This window comes from Thamnophis elegans, chromosome 2 (genome assembly GCF_009769535.1).
Source record: "Thamnophis elegans isolate rThaEle1 chromosome 2, rThaEle1.pri, whole genome shotgun sequence".
NCBI classification, from domain to species: Eukaryota; Metazoa; Chordata; class Lepidosauria; order Squamata; family Colubridae; genus Thamnophis; species Thamnophis elegans.
The window spans coordinates 76,305,189-76,327,483 of NC_045542.1; the positions used below are offsets into that span (position 1 = coordinate 76,305,189).

The following is a 22,295-nucleotide window of genomic DNA, read 5'->3' on the forward strand; positions in this document are numbered from 1 at the left end:
CCAATGCCATCTGGCTACTACCCGGGGGAGGGCCTTCTCTGTAGCAGCTCCGGCCCTTTGGAATGAACTCCCCACGGAGATTCGGACCGTCACCTCTCTCCAGGCCTTCCGGAAAGCCGTCAAAACCTGGCTGTGCCGGCAGGCCTGGGGTTGATGAGTTCCCCTCCCCTCTCGACTTGTATGGCTGTATGACTTTTGTGTATTTTAATTACGTGTATTGTGTCTGTGTCCCCTTTTTCCCCTTCGGAGTTGTTCGCCGCCCTGAGTCCCTCCCGGAGAAGGGCGGCATACAAATAAACGAAATCTGAAATCTGAAATGTGTGGTCCAGTTCTAAGGCATTCTTACAGATTCTGCTCTCTGTAGCACCTCTGTTCTCTTTGATCCTATCCATTACCTTCTTCTATTTTCCTCCATCAACCTACAGCTTTGGATAAATACCTTAGCTATGGTTAATGCCAGGTTTGACTTAATGTCTATGGCAAATACATTTAGAATGAAGATCTCTTACTAGTGTGGTTATTTTTACTCTCCTTTGCCAAATAGCTTAGTTGTGGTTTTCCCCATCTTGAGCAGGGAAACAAACAAGCAAATATTTTTATTCCAACTTTTGATAAAGAATGGGTTCTCAATACATTGTCCCAGTTATGAGGTCTCTCTCTCTCTTTGAGCAAGGCTACATTCCCCCACTCTACCCCTCTGAGTAAGAGCCTAAACTCATAGTTCCAATGATGACCAGAATTATATTTCTGATGGTATATTTCTATAAACCCTCATTCTTAAATCTGAACGTACATTGCCCAATTTCAGATATATACAAAATACCTAAAATAAACCTAATATAAACATTGCTGACCTTTGGAAGTATAAGATTGTTAATCTAGCTAGCAGTGTGATACATGGTGGCTTACATGAAGTTGCTCTGTTTTTAGAAGACAGGCTATAAAAAGCTTTTCTGGTACCGAATAAAAGAGAGGAATATCTCTTTAATGATGAAAAAGCTAGACATTGTGCTGTATCTTTTCATTGTTTCCAATTAAAGAGCCAGAAATTGTCAAATTAGTGTGAGTGAGAGTAGCAATGGATATGATTTAGAATATACAGTAGAATAACAGAGTTGGAAGAGACCTTGGAGGTCTTCTAGTCCAATCCCCTGCCTAGGCAGGAAACCTACACCACTTCAGTCAAATGGTTATTCAACAGCTTCTTAAAAACTTCCAGTGTTGCAGCATTCACAAACTTCTGGAGGCAAGTTGTGTTGCATAAACAGCAGTTCTCATTTGCCTAATTTGCAACGTATGCCAACTCAAAAGTTACGAGGTTTCCAAAGGGGAATCCGAACCAACTGTATAAAAAGGTTTTGAGTTTTCCACCACCACCCACCAAAGCTCAGAATGCTGAGAATGTGTTGCCTGGCATTTGAAACACAATCAGAAAAGACGTGCATGTGTTTGTTTTAGTGCTGGGAGGAATAAACCACTGAAACGAACAAGTTATTCAAAGCATTCCCTGCCTATCGGGAGACTGGCCCAGCCATACCTCCCACCTTGCAATGGCCATCAACAGATGCATTGTGTTCTGAGAGGCTGCTTTGCCATAGCTAACAGAGCCCTTTGAAAGAGCTGACACAGAGGTCTGCCTTGGTCTTGTCCTGGGTCTGCTAGAGGGGAGACGACGGACTTGGGGGGTCAAATGGGCTGGTGGACACATGGGCTGCTGCTTTGGTTTCCCTTTACAGAGGAAATGTTCAAAATGGTCAACAGGTGAGCTGCCTACAACCCCACTCTTAGCAAAGCATTATGACTTTCTCCCTTTTCTGTTTGCTTTGAAGCCTTTTTCTGACAGCTCTTCACGAGTAGCTGGCAATGCCACAGGAAAAAAAATAAATCTAACCCGCTTTCTGTTCTCCATTGTTTCCTGCCTTGTTATCAGTAATTAATGGTTGAGGGGCCTGGAAACATGCCATAAACAGGAAATACAATTTTGTAATTCAAGGCTATGAAGCCAGAGGTTTATGGTTTCCCTCATGGAAAATATGTAGCATTTCTCACTTCTACCTTTCCTGCTTGTATGTTTAAAAGGGGGTACTTGATAATTTTACAATATGTATATTTAATACCCATGTAACTAAGGACTCATAAGTGGAAGAACTTGGATTTGTTGAAATGTATCAGTGAGGTGCCCCATAACCAATGGATATGCAATTGCTTTTCTGTCTTTTTATGACTTTTTGGGTAATCTCTTACTATTTCTTCTCTTTTCATTCATGCTCAATATGCTTTTTTTCTTGGTTTTCCACATCTTCTCTCTAGTTTTGTAATATCCCTTTCAAAATGAGTCATTCCAGCTTCACACAAAATGCCATATGCTGAGACTCACATTATGGAATTATTAAATAGCAGCTGATTTTTCTCTTTTTATAGCTGCAGCACAATAATACTGCTGTTTTTCTGCTGACAGAGGAAGCCTCAAATCCCTTTACATCATTTCTTTTCAACTTTCTGCAGGATTAGCTAGAGTAAAATGTTACAACAAGAGTGATGTATTGGACTTTCTCTGTCAGCAGAGTAACTTTTCAAAATTAGAACAAAATAGGACCAAATTTGATGTGGGGGAGGGAAGGTGAGAGGGAGGGAGGGAGGGAGGGAGGGAGGGAAGGAAGGGAGGAAGGAAGGAAATAATTATGGCTGTAGAGAACATGTCCCCAATGCACACCCATAGAAAAAGCAATTGAGTAATTGCCCTGAATGTTACTGATTTGTCAGTACTAAGTATCTTCCCTTCTCATTCCCAGTCGTGTTATCCAAAGTGAAGCTTATTCTGCAAGTTCCCCTCCCTTGTTTTTTTCTCCTAAAGCCGCTCGTGATAGCCTGAGGAAATCTTGATTGGTGATTTTTACTCTAGCTTTAATAGTAACTGTTAATATGAAAAATTCATTAACAATTCATATGAAATTATAATAAAATATTTGGCTTTGATAAGCTTATCTAATAGTTTCTACATTGGGAGGAACATGAAACATGAAATAGATATTAATCTGTGGGTTTAAATGAGTCCAATTACGTGACTTCTTTCTTTTATTTCATTCAAAGCAATGAGAAAGGATTGGATTACGTAAATACGACAAGTTCACAAATGCGGGGTCATCATTAATTATGCTGCCTTTTCATTGTGTGAGCTAGTTTGCAGCAGTTTGATTGCAACATCTGAATTTCTGAGAAATGTAGCTGAATACTCTGATAGTGTTCTTTCTCATGCTTGCAGTGCTGTAGTTTTCAGCAGTGGATTGAAATTAAACTATCTGACCAATGCAGCCAGGAGCCACAACGCTGTAACTTCTGAACTTAAAAGGATGTTTTATCAGGCAGGCAGAGTGTTTGGTACTTAGATCCATTTCTTCAAACACTAAATGCAGAAATTCTGAATTACTTTGAATGTTATTCCCCCACCCCCAAAATACATTTAGATTATGGATAGTCCATTCTGTTATTTTCCAAATCTTTTGGGCTGCAGTTTTTATAAACTACACTCAATATGACCAGACATGAAGGATTAAGGGAATGCAACTGGCAGCATCTAACTGACTTTCATGATTTCATAAATTAAACAAAGTTAGTACTTAGATTGGGGATTACCTGGGTAGCCAAGAGATATTGACTGGCTCAAGAAGTTTAAAAAATGGCTGGAAGAAGGCAGTAGGAAAGTAGTTCTATAACGCTAGAGGGAAAAAAACTGTTTAGGTATAATAATAAGGTATCAAGCTTAATACAAGAACATCTGTACATACAATGGAAATAATCTGGATGGTCAGATTCAGAGGTGGGTTGCTCCTAGTTCAGCCTAGTTTGGCTGAACCGGTAGTAAAACCGGCAGCGACCCACCCCTAGTCAAATTGTCTGCTCACACCTAGCTCGGACTTATTCCAGATCAAATGTAAAGTAACCCAGTGTGTGAGAAATGAGAATTATCCATTAGGCTGATATCAGTGGCGAAATGTAGCATGCCGAACATTAGCATAATTTATGAAACTAGTTTCAGTTCACTTATTTAAACATTTAGTTCCCCATTTCTAGGAAGTTTGAACTAAAACAAATAAGTAACTATAGTTGACAGAGATGTATTTCTGAACTTTCAGTCAAGCACAATTAGAAAAGAGACAAATCAGATCTATTGTAACAAGGATTTCTTTGTTTTCTTTGTTTCTGGCCTAGTGAAATACACCAGTTAGCATTAACAACATTAGTTTAACCTGTATCTCATTTGCTCCATGCGTTTTACAGGTGCAGAGTCAAAATCATCTTCTATCCAATCTGTACTCCTGGCCTCTTGGTCAAGTCTGCAGCATTGTCAAGTTGAAACCCCAGAAAGATGCTTCCCAGAGAAGAAGATGGCATCAGGTGCAGTTTATTTTTTTTAAAAAAACCCCACAATCTTATTTTCAGCTTTGAAACTGTGGGTATGGTTGTGTGGGTGACTAGGATGGACTGTCAAATAAAGCTTGGTCTGTAGGGGTAGAACTGAACCTGTAGGTAGAGCTTACATTGTAAAATGAACTTCAGGATTTATTTCAAGGATAATTGAGCATTGAAAGAAAAGGCAACCTTTGGAAAAGATCAAAGCATTTATTGACATACTGGTAGTCCTCAATTTACAACTATAATTGAGCTTGCAATTATAGTTGTAAGTTGTGATGCTCATTAAGTGGGCTATTACGTCCCCATACCATGTTTTATGTGCAGTTGTTAATCAAACATGGAGATAGCAAAGCAAACATGGCAATCATTAAGCAAACTTATTGTTCGCTATCTGGAAAAAAAACCTTTTAAGTTGTGCCAAAGGTGCTTTTTCAGAAGGCAACTGTTTTTTTCTTTGAAGATCTTTTGATTCTCATTCAAGAAGCTTCTTCAGCTCTAACAGGAGAGTGGGGAATGGAAGGATCACTATCCTGTCAGACCTTAAGGAGCTTCTTGGATGAGAAGTGAAACGTCTTCAAAGGAAAAACAAGAAAGTCCAGTTGACTCCTGAAAAAGCACCTTTGGCACAACCATGACCTGGATGAGAAAGAATCTCTACAGACGATTGTAAGTTGTGGTCATGTGATCACAGGATGCTGCAAACAGCTGTAAGTAAGGGCTGTTTGTTGAGTGCCCAGAATGTGATTGGAGGGGGTAGTGGCTGTTGGAAGTTCAAATCTGGATTAGTAACTTTTTTAGAGTTCATTGTAATTTCAAACAGTTGCTAAGTGACCAGTCATAAATCGAGGACTACCTGTACATGTTAGCCCTGAATCTAGGTAGAATAGAGTATAGTACAGTATAGTAGAGTAGAATAGAATAGAATAGAATAACAGTTGGAAAAGACATTGGAGGTCTTCTAGTCCAAATCCCTGCTTAGGCAGGAAATCTTAAATCATTTCAGAAAAATGGTTATCCAATCTCTTCTTAAAAACTTCCAGTGTTGGAACATTTACAATTTCTAGAGGCAGGCTGTTCCACTGATTAATTGTTCTAACTGTCAAGTAGTTTATCTGTTTTAATTATTTCTATGGAAAGGAGGCAAGAACCCCTAAGCTTGTTAAATTTCTCTCTCAGACAAGAAGTGGAAGGGAGAAACAAATTGTTTCTCTCATAAGCAACCAATTCAAGGTGCCACAGGGAGTTTTCCAGGCCTTCAATTTCCCATCTGGGTGAAGGAGGGATAAATACAACTGCCTCTAAAGGTGCTTGAAGTGCTTTGAAGAGATGGTTCCTGAAGGAGCAGGTCCTTTCTCAATGCTATAGCAGGGGTAAAGAGAGAACTGTCTGGCGGTGTATAACATGAATGCGGCAGGTACAGAGGTGGTATTCAGCAGGTTCTGACCAGTTCTGGAGAACCAATAGTGGAAATTTTGAGTAGTTAGAAGAACCAGTAAATACCACCTCTGACTGGCCCCACCCCCATCTAGTCTCTGCTTCCAGAGTCCCAGCTGATGGGGAGGAAATGCGGATTTTGCAGTATCCTTCCCCTGGAGTGGGGAGGGAATGGAGATTTTACAGTATCCTTCCCCTGCCACACCCACCAAGCCATGCCACACCACCAAGCCACACCCACAGAACCGGTAGTAAAAAAATGTAAATCCCACCACTGGTCAGGTATATACAGTATGTATGCAATTGAAAAGGTTGGACCAATAGACTTTGAATCTTGGTATTATGGTAACAACCAGGTCGCTGTTATCATAAGCTCACAATGTACTCCTAGGTGTTTCTAACTCTGATGGCAAAGAAAGATTCCTTATCCCTGAGTTAATCAAAGTCCAATGGCAAGTTAGGGCATTTCCTTCTATGTAAAATATGTTATTGCTGTGGCTATATATTGGCTATATTTATGTTCTAGGAACCATCATTTCTCACAGTCCATGGTGCAGAATGACTTCAATTAGCAAAGTGCCTGCACCCATCATAAGGAGATTAGTGTGATAAACGCTAGAGTTATTTGGATTTACGGTAACTCTGTAAAATATGGTTACCATATAAAATCTGGCTTGTCACTTCTTCCCTTTTTGAGAAAATAAATTATTTTATTCTAACAAATAAAAGTGAAGGACATGGCTATGGCGTCCCTGTTTGCAAGATCTGCCTTTGCGCTATTTGAAGTGCTTGTCAGGGACTTAAAATTCGACCCTACATAGAGAAACTACAAGAAAAAGCAAAATGCAGTAGGAGACTTCTTTTTTAAAAAAATACGACATGCTTAATATACTTTAAAGAAGCCATTATTTTTCACTTGGAACTCCAATAGAGTTTATACTTCAGAATAAATCAAATCACATTTTATGTTTATAGATGGATTAGCACAGCTGACAATGAGGAGGGGAACATTTAAGTGAACCTGCCATTGTTTACAACCCATCTACTATATCTTGGCAGTTTTGAAGCCTTTGTCAACTATTGATGTATTCCAGAACTTTTAAATCTCATTAGACTGCTAGAACAGGTGGGAAACTGCATGGTGGTTTTAAAAGGGGGGAGCTTAGTGTTCAATAATACAATTACTGCCTAAATTCCCTCATTCTAGGAGCTTTATGGCGACGTTTGAGATGGGAATGTGGTTGGATTTTTCAATTTATAGCTGTTACAGGTTATCTCAGTTTCCCCACACAATTAAGCATACAATTGTGGTAAAACAGCTGCTTTTGTTCAAGAACAATAGCATCCTGACACTCCTTTTCTCCAAGGCGGTTTCTTCAGACTCTAGTTGAGAGGCTCCAAAAAGATTAGTGTTATTCTAGAGCAGGGGTGACAAAATCAAGGCCCGCCGGGCCGGATCCAGCCCTCACGGTGGTTAGTTCTGGCTGCCCTGGAAACAGCAAGGGACTGGCCTGCGGTGTCTCTGTCAGCAAAAACGGAGCTCAGGAGGGCTGCCCGCAGCCCTCCCAAGCTCCGTTTTTGCTGGCAGAGGGTTGCAGGAAGCCGTCGCAGCCAAAAACAGAGTTTGGGAGCCCATTTTCACTGGCAAGAGCACTTGGGCCACCACAGGCACCCATGACACAAGTGACATCGAGCTGTCCATGCCCACCCTGGTCCCTCGAGGTGAAACACAACCCTGATGAGGCCCTAATTGAAATCGAGTTTGGCATCCCTGTTCTAGAGACATTTTAGTGATACCTGTTATTATATAGTGAAATAATCTCAAGGATCGCTCAGTCAATCAAGGCTTTTTTTAAAAAAAGTAACATGTTCTGCTTTGTTTTATCAGTAACATTCTGAGTTCCAAGATTTGAGACAGGTTAGAATAAACCATCAAAATAACTTCTGGTACTTCATATCTTTACTATAAATTTTACTGCAAAGTTGATTAACAAATTTATTAAGGAATGATTGTCCCAGATGTTTTATTCCAAGTGCTGGACACTATATAACTCCATCAATTGAACTAGCAAGGGGCAAAGTATATGTAAATGTGTTTAGAGTTACATTTCTTCCATAAGTTTTTACCCACATTCTAGTTTGCTATAAATCTGGGAATAATCTCAAAATGTATATTTAAAAGTGAATTTTCATCTGCACTAAATACTACAGAAATGTATAACTGTTCACAGACCCCATATTACCATAAATATTTTGATTCGTTTAATCTTTCAAGAGCAACATTACAATAACCAGAGAAATGGGAAATTGACATCTCAAATAAAATGAGAGCCCTTCTGTTGTAGTGGTGAAGGTGCTGGCTTAAAAACCAGGAGACTGTGAGTTCTAGTTCCTCCTTAGGCATGAAAAACCAGCTGGGTGACTTTGGGCCACCTTCCCTTTTTCAGCCCATCTCTTTAAATATTAACTAATTTTATTACCCATAAAATTTCATGGGTCTCATCCACTTAATGAGATAAAGTACTCATGAATGAGGTATTTTTAGTTGGTTGGGAAGCAGGTGAAAAGTAGTCATGAAAATAGGTAACATTGTTTTATAGCCCTGAAAATATAGAAACAACATTCCTTAGATCATGATAATAAATAAAATGGTGGTATTAGTCTACTGTTTTGTCTTTAAGTCCTTAAAACAATCCTGCCCATTCTCACAATTCTATTCTCTCTTGCACCTCATTTTCTGTATTTATTCTACTCATCCGATGAAATGTACTTGAGTATCAAGGAGGATTGTCAAAATAATAAATGTAGAATGTGGGAATAAATGTAAAATGTGGGAATCGATGAGGAAAGCAAAATTAAAAGTGGCCATCTGGGACATGGGTTCAAACTTGAAATACTCATAACTTCTCTGCCTTGGTAGAGGACATACTAATGCTAACCCAATACTAAAGGGCATGATAGATTTAATTTGGGAATATAAAGTTCAATGTTCAGTCCCAGCCTAGAACATAAGTCTGGAAAAGATTTCTGAGTCACCAGGGAGCTGCAGAAATCAGTCAACATCCTTGGACTTGATTGTCCATGTATTTGTCAGTGTTTAGCAGCTTCCTTTATACTCCCGTGTCCCCCTTCAATAAAGCCCTACTTTACTTCCTCTAAAAAAGTTGACAGTAGTCCTTCTGCCTGCATGGTGACTTATCAGGTAACCCCAAAGAACTGGATCCAGGAAGTCATCCTGCACAGATAGGAGAGGGCACTCTGGAAACTGAGTCCGTGTCACTGGCAGTAGGGGAAGGGTTCCCAAATGGTAAGTTTTTGTCTAATTGCTATTTTATGTTGGGAAGGAAGGAAGGAAGGAAGGAAGGGTCATTGAATTTCATTGAAATGAGCAACAAGTGTTCTTTACATTGTATTGCTATTAGCAGCGTAAAAGATTAAGCTATGAAAATAAAAGGAGTGAAAGAGAATAAAACTTTTGACAGCTAATCTGTAATTCTAGATGTCAGTGCAAAAGGTATCAAGATTGCTCAAAGTATGTGCCAATTTCTTATATCAGCTGACACTTTACCAAGAGTTAAACAGTATTTAAAGTGTTTGTGTCTTTGTATGTAGAACCTATTCAGATTTTATTGACAAGTATAGGGTTTATAACCGAAACGATTGAGCTCCCACTCTGAAACATTCTCAGATAACTACTGATTTCCCTACAATAATTTGAAATGAAGTCAGCTACAGAGAAAAGATACGTGTGTTAAAAAAAATTCTTGATGATAGAAAAATATTGGGAAAATGAAGTGCTGTGACTTAAATCTTGAGGGTGAAACAACTGATTTTAGAATTATATTAATCCCTTTCAGTAGATGGAAGAAACTAGAAGTCTGGATGAAAAGGAATTATTGAGTTAGTTTGGGAAGAGTTAGCAAAGGAGATTTTGCTATATTAGGCAGAACCTGGCAAGTATATTATTCTATAAATTCCTCTTAGACTTGCTAGGCTTATCAACAATGTCACCTTTTGCCTGTTGAGATCTTTTTATGCAATATTTTTCTGTTTATGTGTGAATCTTCTCTGAGAATAGAAGACCAACAGCAACAGATGTAACCCATACATTCTTAGCATCCCTTCCCAGAACCATCATGAAACCTAGCTGCTATTTCAACTGCTGCACTTCAGTTGCAGTCTGTAGGTGTTTACTGCTTTCCAACTATAATTATGTCACCTAGTGCAGGGATAACCAATTTGATACCTTCTAAATGTCTTAAATGGTAACTTTCGTAATCTTCAGAAACTGTTTTTTTAGCTGGATGCCAACCAAACCTTTTCTTTTTAAGACTCTCTAGAGGAGGATAGCTATCCTGCTTCTGTTCTCTTGCATCATTTAAAGCTATCGTGGTGGGGTTTATTGTTATGCAGCTATAGCTACAGTTATAGTTTTTTTAAAATAGGCCTTCCAGTGATGAGCATTCTAGAGTCCTTATCTATTCAAAGTGATGGAAGTAAGAAAAGTTTAAAACCTATTCATTTTCTCCCATTTAATTTCCTCTCTCTCTCTTTCTCTTGAAGCAATTTCTCTCTCATTTTCTGTCAAGAGTCACTCTGCACAGGATCTCAATCTACAGCTACAAGAGGTAGCAAGAAAGAAATTATGGGCCCTGGAAAATGACGATAAAGATGTTTGTGCTGTTTTCAAGGTAAAGTGGTCATTACTATTGTTTTCAAAGGAAACTGTATTTCTGTAACTTTTTGAAAAAGCAAAATAAAACTGTGAATCAGACCTCCGGTCATCTTGCCAGAATGAAGTAACAGTTCCTCAGAATCTTAAGTATAATCTTTCACTGATGTACTGCCTACAATACCTTTAATTGGAAATACTGAAGATTGAACCACATGCAAAGCATATGTTATTGTACAGCTGTATGGCATCTGCTCATATTGTTTTGCATGGCTGCATACCCACAAGAGAGGCTGGAATATTACCATCTCCATTTATTATTTATTGCTAAGAGGCATTGTGAGTGCATAAAATGTGAAAATCAAACTATCAACAAGCCTCTGACCTATAAAATCAAATGCTATCTGTAATCACACATACACACACATAGCCTTTTCCTCTCTGTCTCAAAACATGCTGTGTGATAGCTTGGCTAAAACTGCATTACACCCAAATTATAGATGTGTACTTCATGCCTGTGCAAATTTTAATCTAGATACTTGGCCACAATTTATTGGTATTGGACCTGGGTACTTGAGAGACCACCTGCTGCCAATTACCTCCAATAGACCGATTAGATCCCACTGATTAGGTCTCCTCCGAATTCCATCTGCCGGCCAATGCCGACTGGCGACTACTCAGAGGAGAGCCTTCTCTGTGGCTGCTCCGACCCTCTGGAACGAGCTCCCCGTGGAGATTCGAACCCTCACCACCCTCCAGGCTTTCCGCAAAGCCCTTAAAACCTGGCTGTTCCGACAGGCCTGGGGCTAAAGAGCTTTTGCCCCCCCCTCGAATGGTATGGTTTTTGTGTGCTTTTAAATTGTGTATTGTTCTGTTCGTCTTTTTATCCCTTATCTGTACCCCCTTCCCTGACTTGTATTGTGAGCCGCCCTGAGTCCCCTTCGGGGAAAAGGGTGGCATATAAATGCAATAAATTCAATTCAATTCAATTTAAATGCTGCAAAATGTTTTAGGGTGATTTTATTTACATGCATTAACAACTTAAATATGCATAGCCCACGCATTCCTACAGTATTGATCTGTAGTGGTAGTAAAACCCCTTGGAAGAGACTCAGGGTTTTGGATGCAGGATAAAACTAAAGGAAATATAAGCTGTTTGAGTAAAAACCAACCAAGGATCATACTCAATGGACTGACTACAAAATGCTATGTTTCGGGAACAGGGATGATGGAAAAATAGGAGAATAGAATGCCATATTTTGAAGAAGATACAGCTGGCTAGCGCATGGATCCGATCAGGTTTCACACTGTACCTTATTTTAGATCTCATATTTAAGAATGAATCCTTAATTCTTGATTAGATTTCATTGTCCCAGAGTAACTTACACCTTGTTAAAGTTCCCATTTCCAAATGTCATGCCTATAATTTGCAAAAAACAAAAACAAAAAAACCCCCGATAAGACACATGCTAATATTTTATGCTAGTTAAATCTTCTCATTTTTTGTCTTTTTTCAGGAGCTGTCAGCCAGACTGGCATGCATCCAGGCACAGGAGAATCGCTTTCTACTTTCCTTCAGAACTGTGGAAGAAATCTGGAAGTTTTCCACTTATTTGGCACTTGGTAAATCAAATTCCATTGACAAATGACTGGCATTCCATCAGAAGGACAGTTGTGGGAACATAACATATATTGGCCATAGTGTTAAAACAGAACTACAGTGGATAACATGAACCACTTCTAATTTCCTTTTCAAAAACTAGTTTAATATACTACGAATGTCTCTGTAATTCAGGCACTGGAAAAACACATGCTCTGTTGTTAATGTGACTCTTTGAAAGTGGCTGACAATTTGGGTTAAATGCTGGTCTGTAATAATAAATAAATACTGCTTTGATCTTTGGGGAAAGCACACTGCAGGTTTTCATTCTTCCTTTGGTATGATGAAATAGGATATGTGGGTTGCTGCCTGGAACACCTTCTCTTCAGTCCCGAGTACTGGTTGAACTGTGCTCAAGTAGATGATACTGAGATCACTGTCACTGTTGATGAGGACTGCATGACCACCATGTATCTGGGTCTTCTCCTCCAGGAAGGTAAGAACTCTGAGACAGAATCCAACACCCACCCACCCCCAATGCTGTTTCACTGTAAAGTAGATCTCGAAAATGACAAGGAAGAAGGATGTGTGAGAAAGATATGCAAGAAAGTATTGGATTGGAGCAGGGTTGAAATCTACTTACCTGGCTACCGGTTTGGTAGCAATGTGAGTTTGCTTCACTCCCATGTGCCACCTCCGCGCATGTGCAGGACCTTCCCGCATGTGCAAAGCACGCCTGCAAAGGTAAGCGAACAGCAAGGGGGATGGGATCTGCTGTGCCATGCAGTTTAGATGAGCTAGAAAACGGGAAATCCTGCTTTCTAGCTAATCTAAGTCCTGTGTCACAGCTGATTTGTCATAAAAAACTGGATCGCCCGAACCGGTAGCATTTTTTTTACTACTGATTTGGGCGAATAGGTAGCATTTTTGCTACCGGTTCAGGCAAACCGGTCTGAGCCGGTAGCATTTCACCCCTGGATTGGAGGTTAAATCTATGCATCTTCAAATATCTCTAAAACTTATTCTGGTAACAGTTAGCATCTACGCATTTACTTCCAATGTCAGGGGACCATTCCAGCAGCAGAGAACTGTCTTGTAATAATCCTGAGCTATGGCTAGGCAAAGGGTGAAGGAATTAAGTGTATATAAATAATTCCCTTCAGCTGAAACAAAGTGTTTCTGATCCTTTCTCATTGCAGATATCTTCTGTATGTAATTTTCTTTCTACTTCTTTTTTTCCTTTTCCTTTTTTGCACGTAAAAATACTATTGGGAAACATTGAACTGTCTCCATGTTAGACTACAGTGAGAAAAAAGAATTTGAACCATTCAATTATTGTGTTTAAAGTGACATTGAACTATATGAGATATTCTCGCAAAGAAGAAAGCCTCTGAAATCTTTTTGAAGGGAATCCTGTGCTAGCAGATAGTTTCATGGTGGCAACACCATGACAGGAAAAAAAAAATGTTTCTGTTAGACTGTCAGCATAATCCTGGTATTACATGGAAATGGAAATGACCTGGAATAGAACTTTTAAAGATCTAAAAATGTGCAAGTGTTCTTAGGAAACTATTTGCAGAAGTTATGTTGTTTCTTTCTCTTCTCCTCCTTCTGTCCATAGGCAATTTTTTTGCCAGAGCAACACTCACTGTCCCTGCAGAGGAAGAAGAAGAGGATTTAAAGCTCCTCAAGAATGAATTAGTCCATGTGAAAGACATTGGACATGAAACTAAGTGGGAAGGGACATCATTGTTGACCGATCAGAGAGGACTGATTCATGTCACAACTATAGAGCCGTTGCCCCATCCCTTTTACCAGTAAGTAGATTGCCATGTTTACATCCAGCTGTTGTTCTGTGAGCAGAGGATAAAGAGCCAGTGGAGCTTGGAAAATGTGGTTGGTGGGAAGAGGGGTAAAACAGCTCTTCCCTAGCTTTTCCCTGAGTATATCTGTAGTTAAGTAAATAGTTGTTTTAGTCTGGCAAGATTCTGTCTGTAGATGAAGAACAATGAAGGAAATTGCTCTTAAGTAATTCCAAGTGTCATTTTTGGTTCTTGGCAAAAGCCTTCCATGGTAAAGGGCTGGCTTATTTGAAGGACTTCCTGATATCTCTCCCATCCCAACAGATTGAACAAAATGGGCATATTCTTGTGCTGTGAATGTGCTGAGTTCACTTGTACTACTTCAAGCAAAATATAATTTTCTAACTTTGAGATTAGAATCGGCTGCTGTTTGTCATGCGTACTTAAAATCTTATTTTCAACTTCTAATTCACTTATAACTTTTGCAATAATGTTCTCATTAGAATAGTTTGCAAATTTGATTTGTGTACAAAGATGTATGTTTGTGTAATGGGAATTTGTTTTGGCTCTTCAGTTACACACTTTGTCATATTGGCCAAATGAAGATTTAGTGTGCCAGATTTAATAGTGCTGACAAGCTTTTAAAAAAAATCAAGTCTGTCAAAATGTATGTACAAGCTATATTGGAAGGTCAAATCAATATTCTTTCTACAGAACATTACATGATGCCTAGACAATCTTCTCTAGATTTACTTTGGCTTCCCTGACTGACAATATCTCTCTGACAATTATTCCTGTCATTCGCTGCCTGCCTTTTTTTTTTTTTAAGTGTAGGAGTTGGGGATATAATTTTGTCTAAAAAGCATTTACTCTAGTATCAATCTGAAGTTCAAGATAAACTGTCTCTATCTCCAATAGCATAAGTCAAATATTTTGAAAACACTCATGAATGATCTTGATATTTGCATCTATATTTTAGCTCCAGAATCTTGATTTGTGTTGTATTTGTGTAATACTCCTTTAAGACAGGCGTCAAGGCTATTGCTATCACTATCATCATACCTTTGGGCCTTGGATTCCATGAATGAATTATAAAAGAGAAGGCATACAAAGAATCTGATGCCATAGAGCAGATCTAGTAACTAACTGTCTCCTACCTTGGACATCAGACATATATTTCCCTCAATGAAGCAGTTTGTTCATGGCTGTTTCCATTTGCAGGTGGTTTTTGAAGAATTATCCAATCAGTTGTGGCATATCCAAAGAAATCAGTGGGCCTGACTCTTTGCAGATTGGTGAGTGTAATAAAACTCAGGATCAGTTTGCTTAAAAATCATCAATTGATCACCTCCCTTTTTATTTCACTTGTCTATGTGCCACATTCATAGGACTTTCAAGCAGCCATATGTTCTCAGTGTGTATGTTTGTGTGTGTGCGTGTACTGTATGTATTTATACACACACACACACATATACACAAACGTGTCTCTCTGTGTATATTTATTTAAAAGAATTAAAAACAATACAAATTTTGAAAGAAAACAAAATGGAAAGAAAAATAAAAAATGCAAAGAAAAAAATAGAGAAAGGGAAGGAAAGGAAAGATAAGGTGAGTTACAAAGAATCTTCCAATCTTCTTAATAGCAGTTAAAAGCACATTGTTACTTTATGCTCTGTCTCTAAGGTTACAAAACAATTTTCTTTTTTCCATAGTCTTCTTTTTCTAATCATTAATGCTATACATCACGAGTTCATATTTTCTTCTTTTCTCAGCTAAATGTCCAGTTACACTAGAGTCATTGATTGTCCTTTCTCTAATCAAACAAGTCAATTTTGCTATCTCTGCCAATTCTGATATCTTCACCGGCCATTCTTCCCTTAAGGGTATTTTATAATCTTTCCATTTCTATACATATAATAATCTTTAAGCAGTCACCACACATAAAAGCAGTCTTTCACAATTATTTTCTAATTATCTGTCTATTAGTCTCCCAAGAAAAGTTCTGCTTTCAATTGAGTATTAATCATTAAAATTCTTTGCATCAATGTGTATTTGACCCCCACATTTTCTGGCTTCCATTTGTTCTCCTTGTAGTAGTGCTGCTTTTGAACAGAATGAGAAGGTGATTATAACCCTGCAGGAAAGAGAGAGAGAGAGAGAGGGAGGGAGGGAGGGAGGGAGATGATAGATAGATAGATAGATAGATAGATAGATAGATAGATAGATAGATAGATAGATAGATAGAGATGGTGTGTTTATAAATAAATGGTTGGTAGTGGACTCAGAGAAAGCCTATCTGAGTGCATGTACAATCTCTGTTCCTAACTTATCTAACCCAGCATGATTATGGTGGTTACCTATTTTTGTGTAGTTTGATTCATAAAAAGGCAGAAAAAATACTGCCAAGCATGACATTTGTCTTATTTTAACTAACAAATGGAATCATTGGGAGTTTCCTTTCTATTTAGCTATTTTTAGAACATGTTAGTTCAGAGTCTAAAAATATTGAGAATAATTCCCCTCCAGTTTCAAAAATCTGAAGGATGTCTGTGTTGATTTGGATTTTTAGAATGACCATCCCTGGTGCTTCTATTATTTTATTGCTTGCTGAGACAGTGGGGAATTTCATGAATGCTTGGCCAACATTTAAAGTGCTGTATTTTTTTTCCAGGGATTTTCCAGCAATCAGTGAAAAGGGGGTTTATTTGTTCAGGACATCACCTTGAACAGTCTTTATTTCCCTTCCTGTTTATCAAGAAACATCTGTGTGACCAATTTAGACTGAGTTGCTCTCAGTGTTCATTCAGTGGCATCTGGGAAAAGTCACTGATTACCAATATGAGACCAAGATACCATCCCAAGAAGATATGATATGATGGAATTTGTATTTGTATGAAGCAGGGAGGAAATAAAGGCAGTGGACTAAGTGAAAAACAGTGACGTGCGGTGAGGTTTATGGCTGGTGAGGCACTGACACAAATTTTTTTAGACTTGTGGACTTCAACTCCAAGAATTCCACAGCCAGGCATGCTCAGTTCCAATTTTAAGCGACAGCATTTGTTTTTCTCCTTTGTGAAATAAGTTTCCTTCTTTCTTTTTCTTTTTCTTCTCCCTTCCCCTCCTTCCTCCCTTTCTCCCTCCCCCCTCTCAAACACACACACACACACACACACGCACAAACACACACGCACACATACACAGAAAGTTGGATTGGAGGGAGTCAGGGAGACCACAGGAGGAGGCAGGAAGCCAGTCCAAGATCCATACTGGAGCACACACACTTTCCCCCAGCCCCGGAAGGATCCAGCCCAGCTTCACTGATTACAGGTTTGAAAAGACAACGTGGCTCTGCCTGCAATCAAACTACACTTGGGGAGTGAGAGCATTTCTCTCCAGCCTTTGCCCAAAGCCCCGCACCAGGAGGATGAAGTTTGAATTCATCCCCCTCCCTCTGATCCACATGTACCTTTTCCAGCTATTTCAGAGAGGATTTCAACTCTGCTCTTGCCTGCCATCATGAAAAGAAAAAAAAGGAAAAAGGCAAGAGCTGAGGTCAGGCTGAGCTAGTTGCTGCCAGAGTCACCGTGGATGACTTTGCTCAACTGTTTTAAAAAGCCTCTAAAAAAGCACCCTCTACAGGAGGAGGCAGGAGAACGACGTGCCTCATCTACGTCAGGAATTTTTCGGCTTTTAACCCTTGCTTAACTCTGCTCGAGTGATCATAAAACGCCTAAAGTCAGACTAGATGAGGCATGTCGTTCTCCTGCCTTCTCCTGTAGAGGGCACTTTTTAGAGGCTTTTTTCAACAGTTAAGCACTAAGCAGAGTCATCCACTGTGACTCTGGCAGCAACTGGCTCAGCCTTTTTCCTTTTACATTTTTTTTTCTTTTCATGATGACAGTGGGGAGGCAGAGCCTCCCCTGACTGCACGCCACTGGTGAAAAAGTAGCAAAAAATGCATGACGTAGGGCAAATATTTTTCTCAATGGCTGTCCCCCCCCCCTCACCCACAAACCCACTGTAACAAATTGGAATGTCTTCAGAGCTTCTTATATGTCTGTGGAATAAATAACTGCCTGGTGTGTGTGTGTGTGTGTGTGTGTGTGTGTGTGTGTGTGTGTGTGTTTAAAAAAACCAGACTGGACTTGCTTGTGAAATCTAAGTTACTGAAGAAAACAAAAAATGCCAAGGAACACAAAAGAGTTTTTGTTATCAGGCTTTGTTTGCACGCACACTCTCCGCTGCCTCTAGCCATGGTGCTGCTGTGAGAGAATGATACAGTTGTTCAGCCTTCTGATGTGAGAATGCTTTCATTCTGTTTTTCAGGCCAAGGGAGGTGCACAGCTACTGAAGATCACAGAGGAAAAAGCTGGGATGAATTGAGTTACTGCAAAGGGGATGTCCTAGAGGTGATCGGCTTTCTCATTCCAGGTCTCCGTTGGTTTATAGGGAAATCCACAACTAGCGGGATAATTGGCTTTGTCCAAACCAAATCAGTGCAGCTTGAGAGTTGTGAATCAATGTAAGTATGATGGGTGTTTATATATATATAAAAAAAAAACGTAGGTAGAAACCAAGTCAGAACTCAATGACCTTCAAATCAACTAGTTAAAACATGGCATGATCCAAGTTTTTATATTTAGATGAAAAAAAAAACATGCATAGAATCCCTGGTAAAGAAATAAATATTTACTTGTTCAAATTACATGTTAAGAATTAAAAACAAAAAGAACCCAGAAACTTTTACCAGCCCTCCATTTTTTCTTGACTGTTTGTGGATGAACTAATCAGAGGCACACCGAGTTCTCTTTCTCTGTGGATTTTAAGTTTTCTTTGCTCCCAAAGCTGTATGGCACCAAGCAATCAGGATTTATTATTTGAGTTTTGTGGGCTTTTAAAATTTTTACTGCATCGTCTCATTGGCTCGAAATTGACTCAGCCTTCCATCCTTCCAAGGTCGGTAAAATAAGGACCCAGATTTTGGGTGTCAATATGCTGACTCTGTAAACCACTTAGAGACACTGTAAAGCAGGGGTAGTTAACCTTTTTATACCTACCGCCCACTTTTGTATCTCTGTTAGTAGCAGTGGTGGGTTTCAAAAATTGTTCGAACCTACTCTGTGGATGTGGCCTCCTTTGTGGGAGTGGCTTGCTGCCCATGTGACTGGATGGGAGTGGTTTGCTGCCCATGTGACCGGATATGAAGATGCCGACGACACTTGTCAGAACCACCTTAAATTACCTCACACACAGCACTGGCATGCATAAGAATACGATGTAAACTTGTTTTTTAAAAGGCATCTTTGGTTTGCGTTAAAACAACTTCAACACACGCAATGTTCTGATTGCACCACAAATGCAGTAGTCATCCTTACCTTTCACAGAGGCACTGAGTTTTATAAATATGAGCATGATAGTGTAGAATAATCATATCCAAGGACCAGTGGTGGGTTTCAAAAAATTTTGGAACCTCTTCTGTAGGTGTGGCCTGCTTTCTGGGTCCACTGGTGGAACATCATCTAACCGGTTCGGTAGATTTGACGAACCGGTTCTACCGAATAGGTGCGAACTGGTAGGAACCCACCTCTGGTTAGTAGTAAAATTTTCTAACCGCCCACCGGTTCCACATTAATGGTGATTTATAAATTAGGCAAGTAACTTTATAAAATTTATAAAGCAGAGTTACAGCAAACCCCTACCACCCACCATGAAAGCTGGAATGCCTACTAGTGGGCGGTAGGGACCAGGTTGACTACCACTGCTGTAAAGCACTATGGAGTTGGATCTTAAGCATTATAGCTATTTCCACCAAACTTATTAAACTCCTTTAGAATATTCAGCTTTTTATTAAAACATATGCTCTTTTTCTCCCAGTTGTTGTTACATCAGCTATAAATAAGCTTGTCTCAGTTTGTGATAAATGTTACCTGTGACATAATAAGCATAAACATTCTGGTAAACATTAGCACAATATTAGATTTCAGTTTTCATGTAGAGGAATTACACACTTACTTTATCATTCTTTGTTGAAGTCCCAGGTGGCTAGATTATCTTCAGATATTATCCAAATACTGTTTTACAAATAAATATAGCTAAGCGAACATGTGCTAAGCCAGAATTAACAATGCATAAATCCAACAGAATCTTTATTTTAAGGAATCTTCAAGTAATAGATTTTTAAAAACCCATCTAATATGCAAAAAGTGTGCCATTTAATTGCAATAGCCTCTGCATGACTTACACAAACTGATAAACCTGAAGATTCACCAGGAAAAGCTGACAAAGCAATGTTGTACATTAGAATAAATTAAGAATGGAAACCAACTCTTAGCTAATAATTAATAGCACTTAGCCTTATATACTGCTCCATAGTGCTATAGAGCCCCCTCTAAGCAGTTTACAGAGTCAACATATTGCTCTCGGCAATCTGGATCCTCATTTTACTGACCTTGAAGTATAGAAGGCTGAATCAACCTTGAGCTGCTCAGAATCGAAATGCTTCCTACAATGAAGTTCGTTCCATTAATTTTAGGTAGTTTGTCTTTTGCCCAAAGGTTTATAACTTTTTAATAGCTTTGAAATATGTTTTTTTTTTCAGAACATTGGTATAGATTTCTTTTGGCAGAGCTTTCCACAGAGCTCTGACAGAGGTAAATAGCTACTGGCCAGGCCAGGATAGGTCAAGGAGTAATTTGGATACTTGGATACAAGATGCAGAATATGGAAATCATTGCATGGAGACTGAAGGAAGTCTTTTGTCGAATGGTAGTTCCTGATAGGTAGGCAGAAAAAAGCAAAAGAAGCTAGCAAACTTATCTCAGGGAACTTTCAAGAGATGAGACAACTATAATACAATATTTTTAGAAAAATGAGTGGGGTTTTATTCAGTGGAGTTTATTTCCAGGATGTTGCCTGAGCATATATGACATCCCTTTTGAAAACATCTTTTTTGATTGTTATGTAAAATTCTAAATCGAATTTAATTTGACCAGAATGGGACACAGAATAAAACTGGCAAACAAAAGAGTAGTGCAGGAAATGTATTTTAATGGTACAGAGGTCAACTATTAATGGTTTATTAATAGTTCAATACCTCAAAGCATTTTATTTAACAATAAATAGAAAACTAGTTTTCCGTTGCTTTCTTTAAGACTCCTTTTAATTTATTTGTTTACTTTCCAGTCTAGATTATAACCACGGTACTTCTTAGTTGAGCCAGGACTAGAAACTGAAAGACCATGAGATATAGTCCTCCCTTAGACATGAAGCCATCTAGTCAACCTTGGGCCAATCATTCTCTCACAGCTTTAGGAAGGTGGCAAAGGCAAACCAGTTCCAAAAAAAAATCTTACCAAGAAAACGACAGGGATTAGTCCAGTCAGTCACCAGGAGTCAACAATGACAGCAAGGCAAGAATAAAAGAAATAAAACAAAATCTTCTTGGTTTTCTCTAATTCAAATTCTAAGTCTGTTGTACTTGATTTTCCAAGATCATTTTCAGTTGATTATGTGCCCATTAAATAGTTACCCTTCCCCATCTTCTGTAAAATTTCAAATATAGTTCTTTGTCCAATCAATGGAAAACAAGCAGATGGGGGAAGAGATGGGATGCTTTTATCTAAAGTAACGTAAGGACTCATAAACAATTCAGAATGCAAACCAATAATGATGCTGAGCTAAAGGATGCTCTTCCTCAGTTATTATGCATCAGTGTTAAAATAATTTATATAAATGCAGTTACGTTATTTGCCATTTTGGCTCAGTTTTACCTGAATGGAGAGGATATGTCTTTCATGTGACTGTTGTAGAATTCTTGGTACTTTACCTCTAGGAAGGACACACCAAGAGTCTTAAGAGATATTTGTTAGTAGAATTTGGCCACAAGAACCCTCGTTGTTATGGTATAGGTTTCTCAAATTACACCCTCTCATTTAATAAACTGTCTCTGCTTCCGCTTTTGCCCTAACTTATGCAGAGCACCAGGATAGTGTGAGAGACTGCTCCTCTGCAATGTGTTCTTTCTTCTCTTCTCTCCCTATGACTTTGAAATTACTTTTAAAACAGATTAGATTAAAATATAGGAAATGTAGATATTAACTATCATCAAGATAGACTTGCAATAGACCACAATTATTGAGTAGATATTATGATTTGATTTCCTATTACTTCCACTGGAGTTGGACAGCTAATATAAACAAATAAACAAATAAAACTTATGTGTGGCATCAGTGCCATAGACAATGGAGAATGCATTTCTACCAAGTGCAAATTTATGTTTGAGTTAATGTCTTGTCTGTAAAAACATTGTAGTTATGTGAAATTGTGGTGGCCACAAGGTGTCAGTATTGTCACTTTGCTAATGTTCTGAAAGGAA

The 22,295-nt window shown here is 38.8% G+C and overlaps 1 protein-coding gene across 5 annotated transcripts in view; it reads left to right on the forward strand.

Annotated features, from left to right (window-relative positions):
- Positions 1-22,295, forward strand: part of SH3TC2 (SH3 domain and tetratricopeptide repeats 2) — a 51,006-nt gene that overhangs the window by 11,971 nt on the left and 16,740 nt on the right. For 4 of the 5 annotated variants that reach the window (XM_032209018.1, XM_032209020.1, XM_032209017.1 and 1 more), the window contains exons 2-9: positions 4,279-4,395; positions 9,050-9,154; positions 10,411-10,538; positions 12,037-12,142; positions 12,472-12,615; positions 13,741-13,936; positions 15,143-15,216; positions 18,248-18,443. In XM_032209018.1, coding sequence (XP_032064909.1) covers positions 4,279-4,395; positions 9,050-9,154; positions 10,411-10,538; positions 12,037-12,142; positions 12,472-12,615; positions 13,741-13,936; positions 15,143-15,216; positions 18,248-18,443 — 1,066 coding nt within the window. The remainder of the gene's footprint in view (positions 1-4,278; positions 4,396-9,049; positions 9,155-10,410; positions 10,539-12,036; positions 12,143-12,471; positions 12,616-13,740; positions 13,937-15,142; positions 15,217-18,247; positions 18,444-22,295) is intronic. The other variant, XM_032209019.1, reaches the window with a different exon arrangement.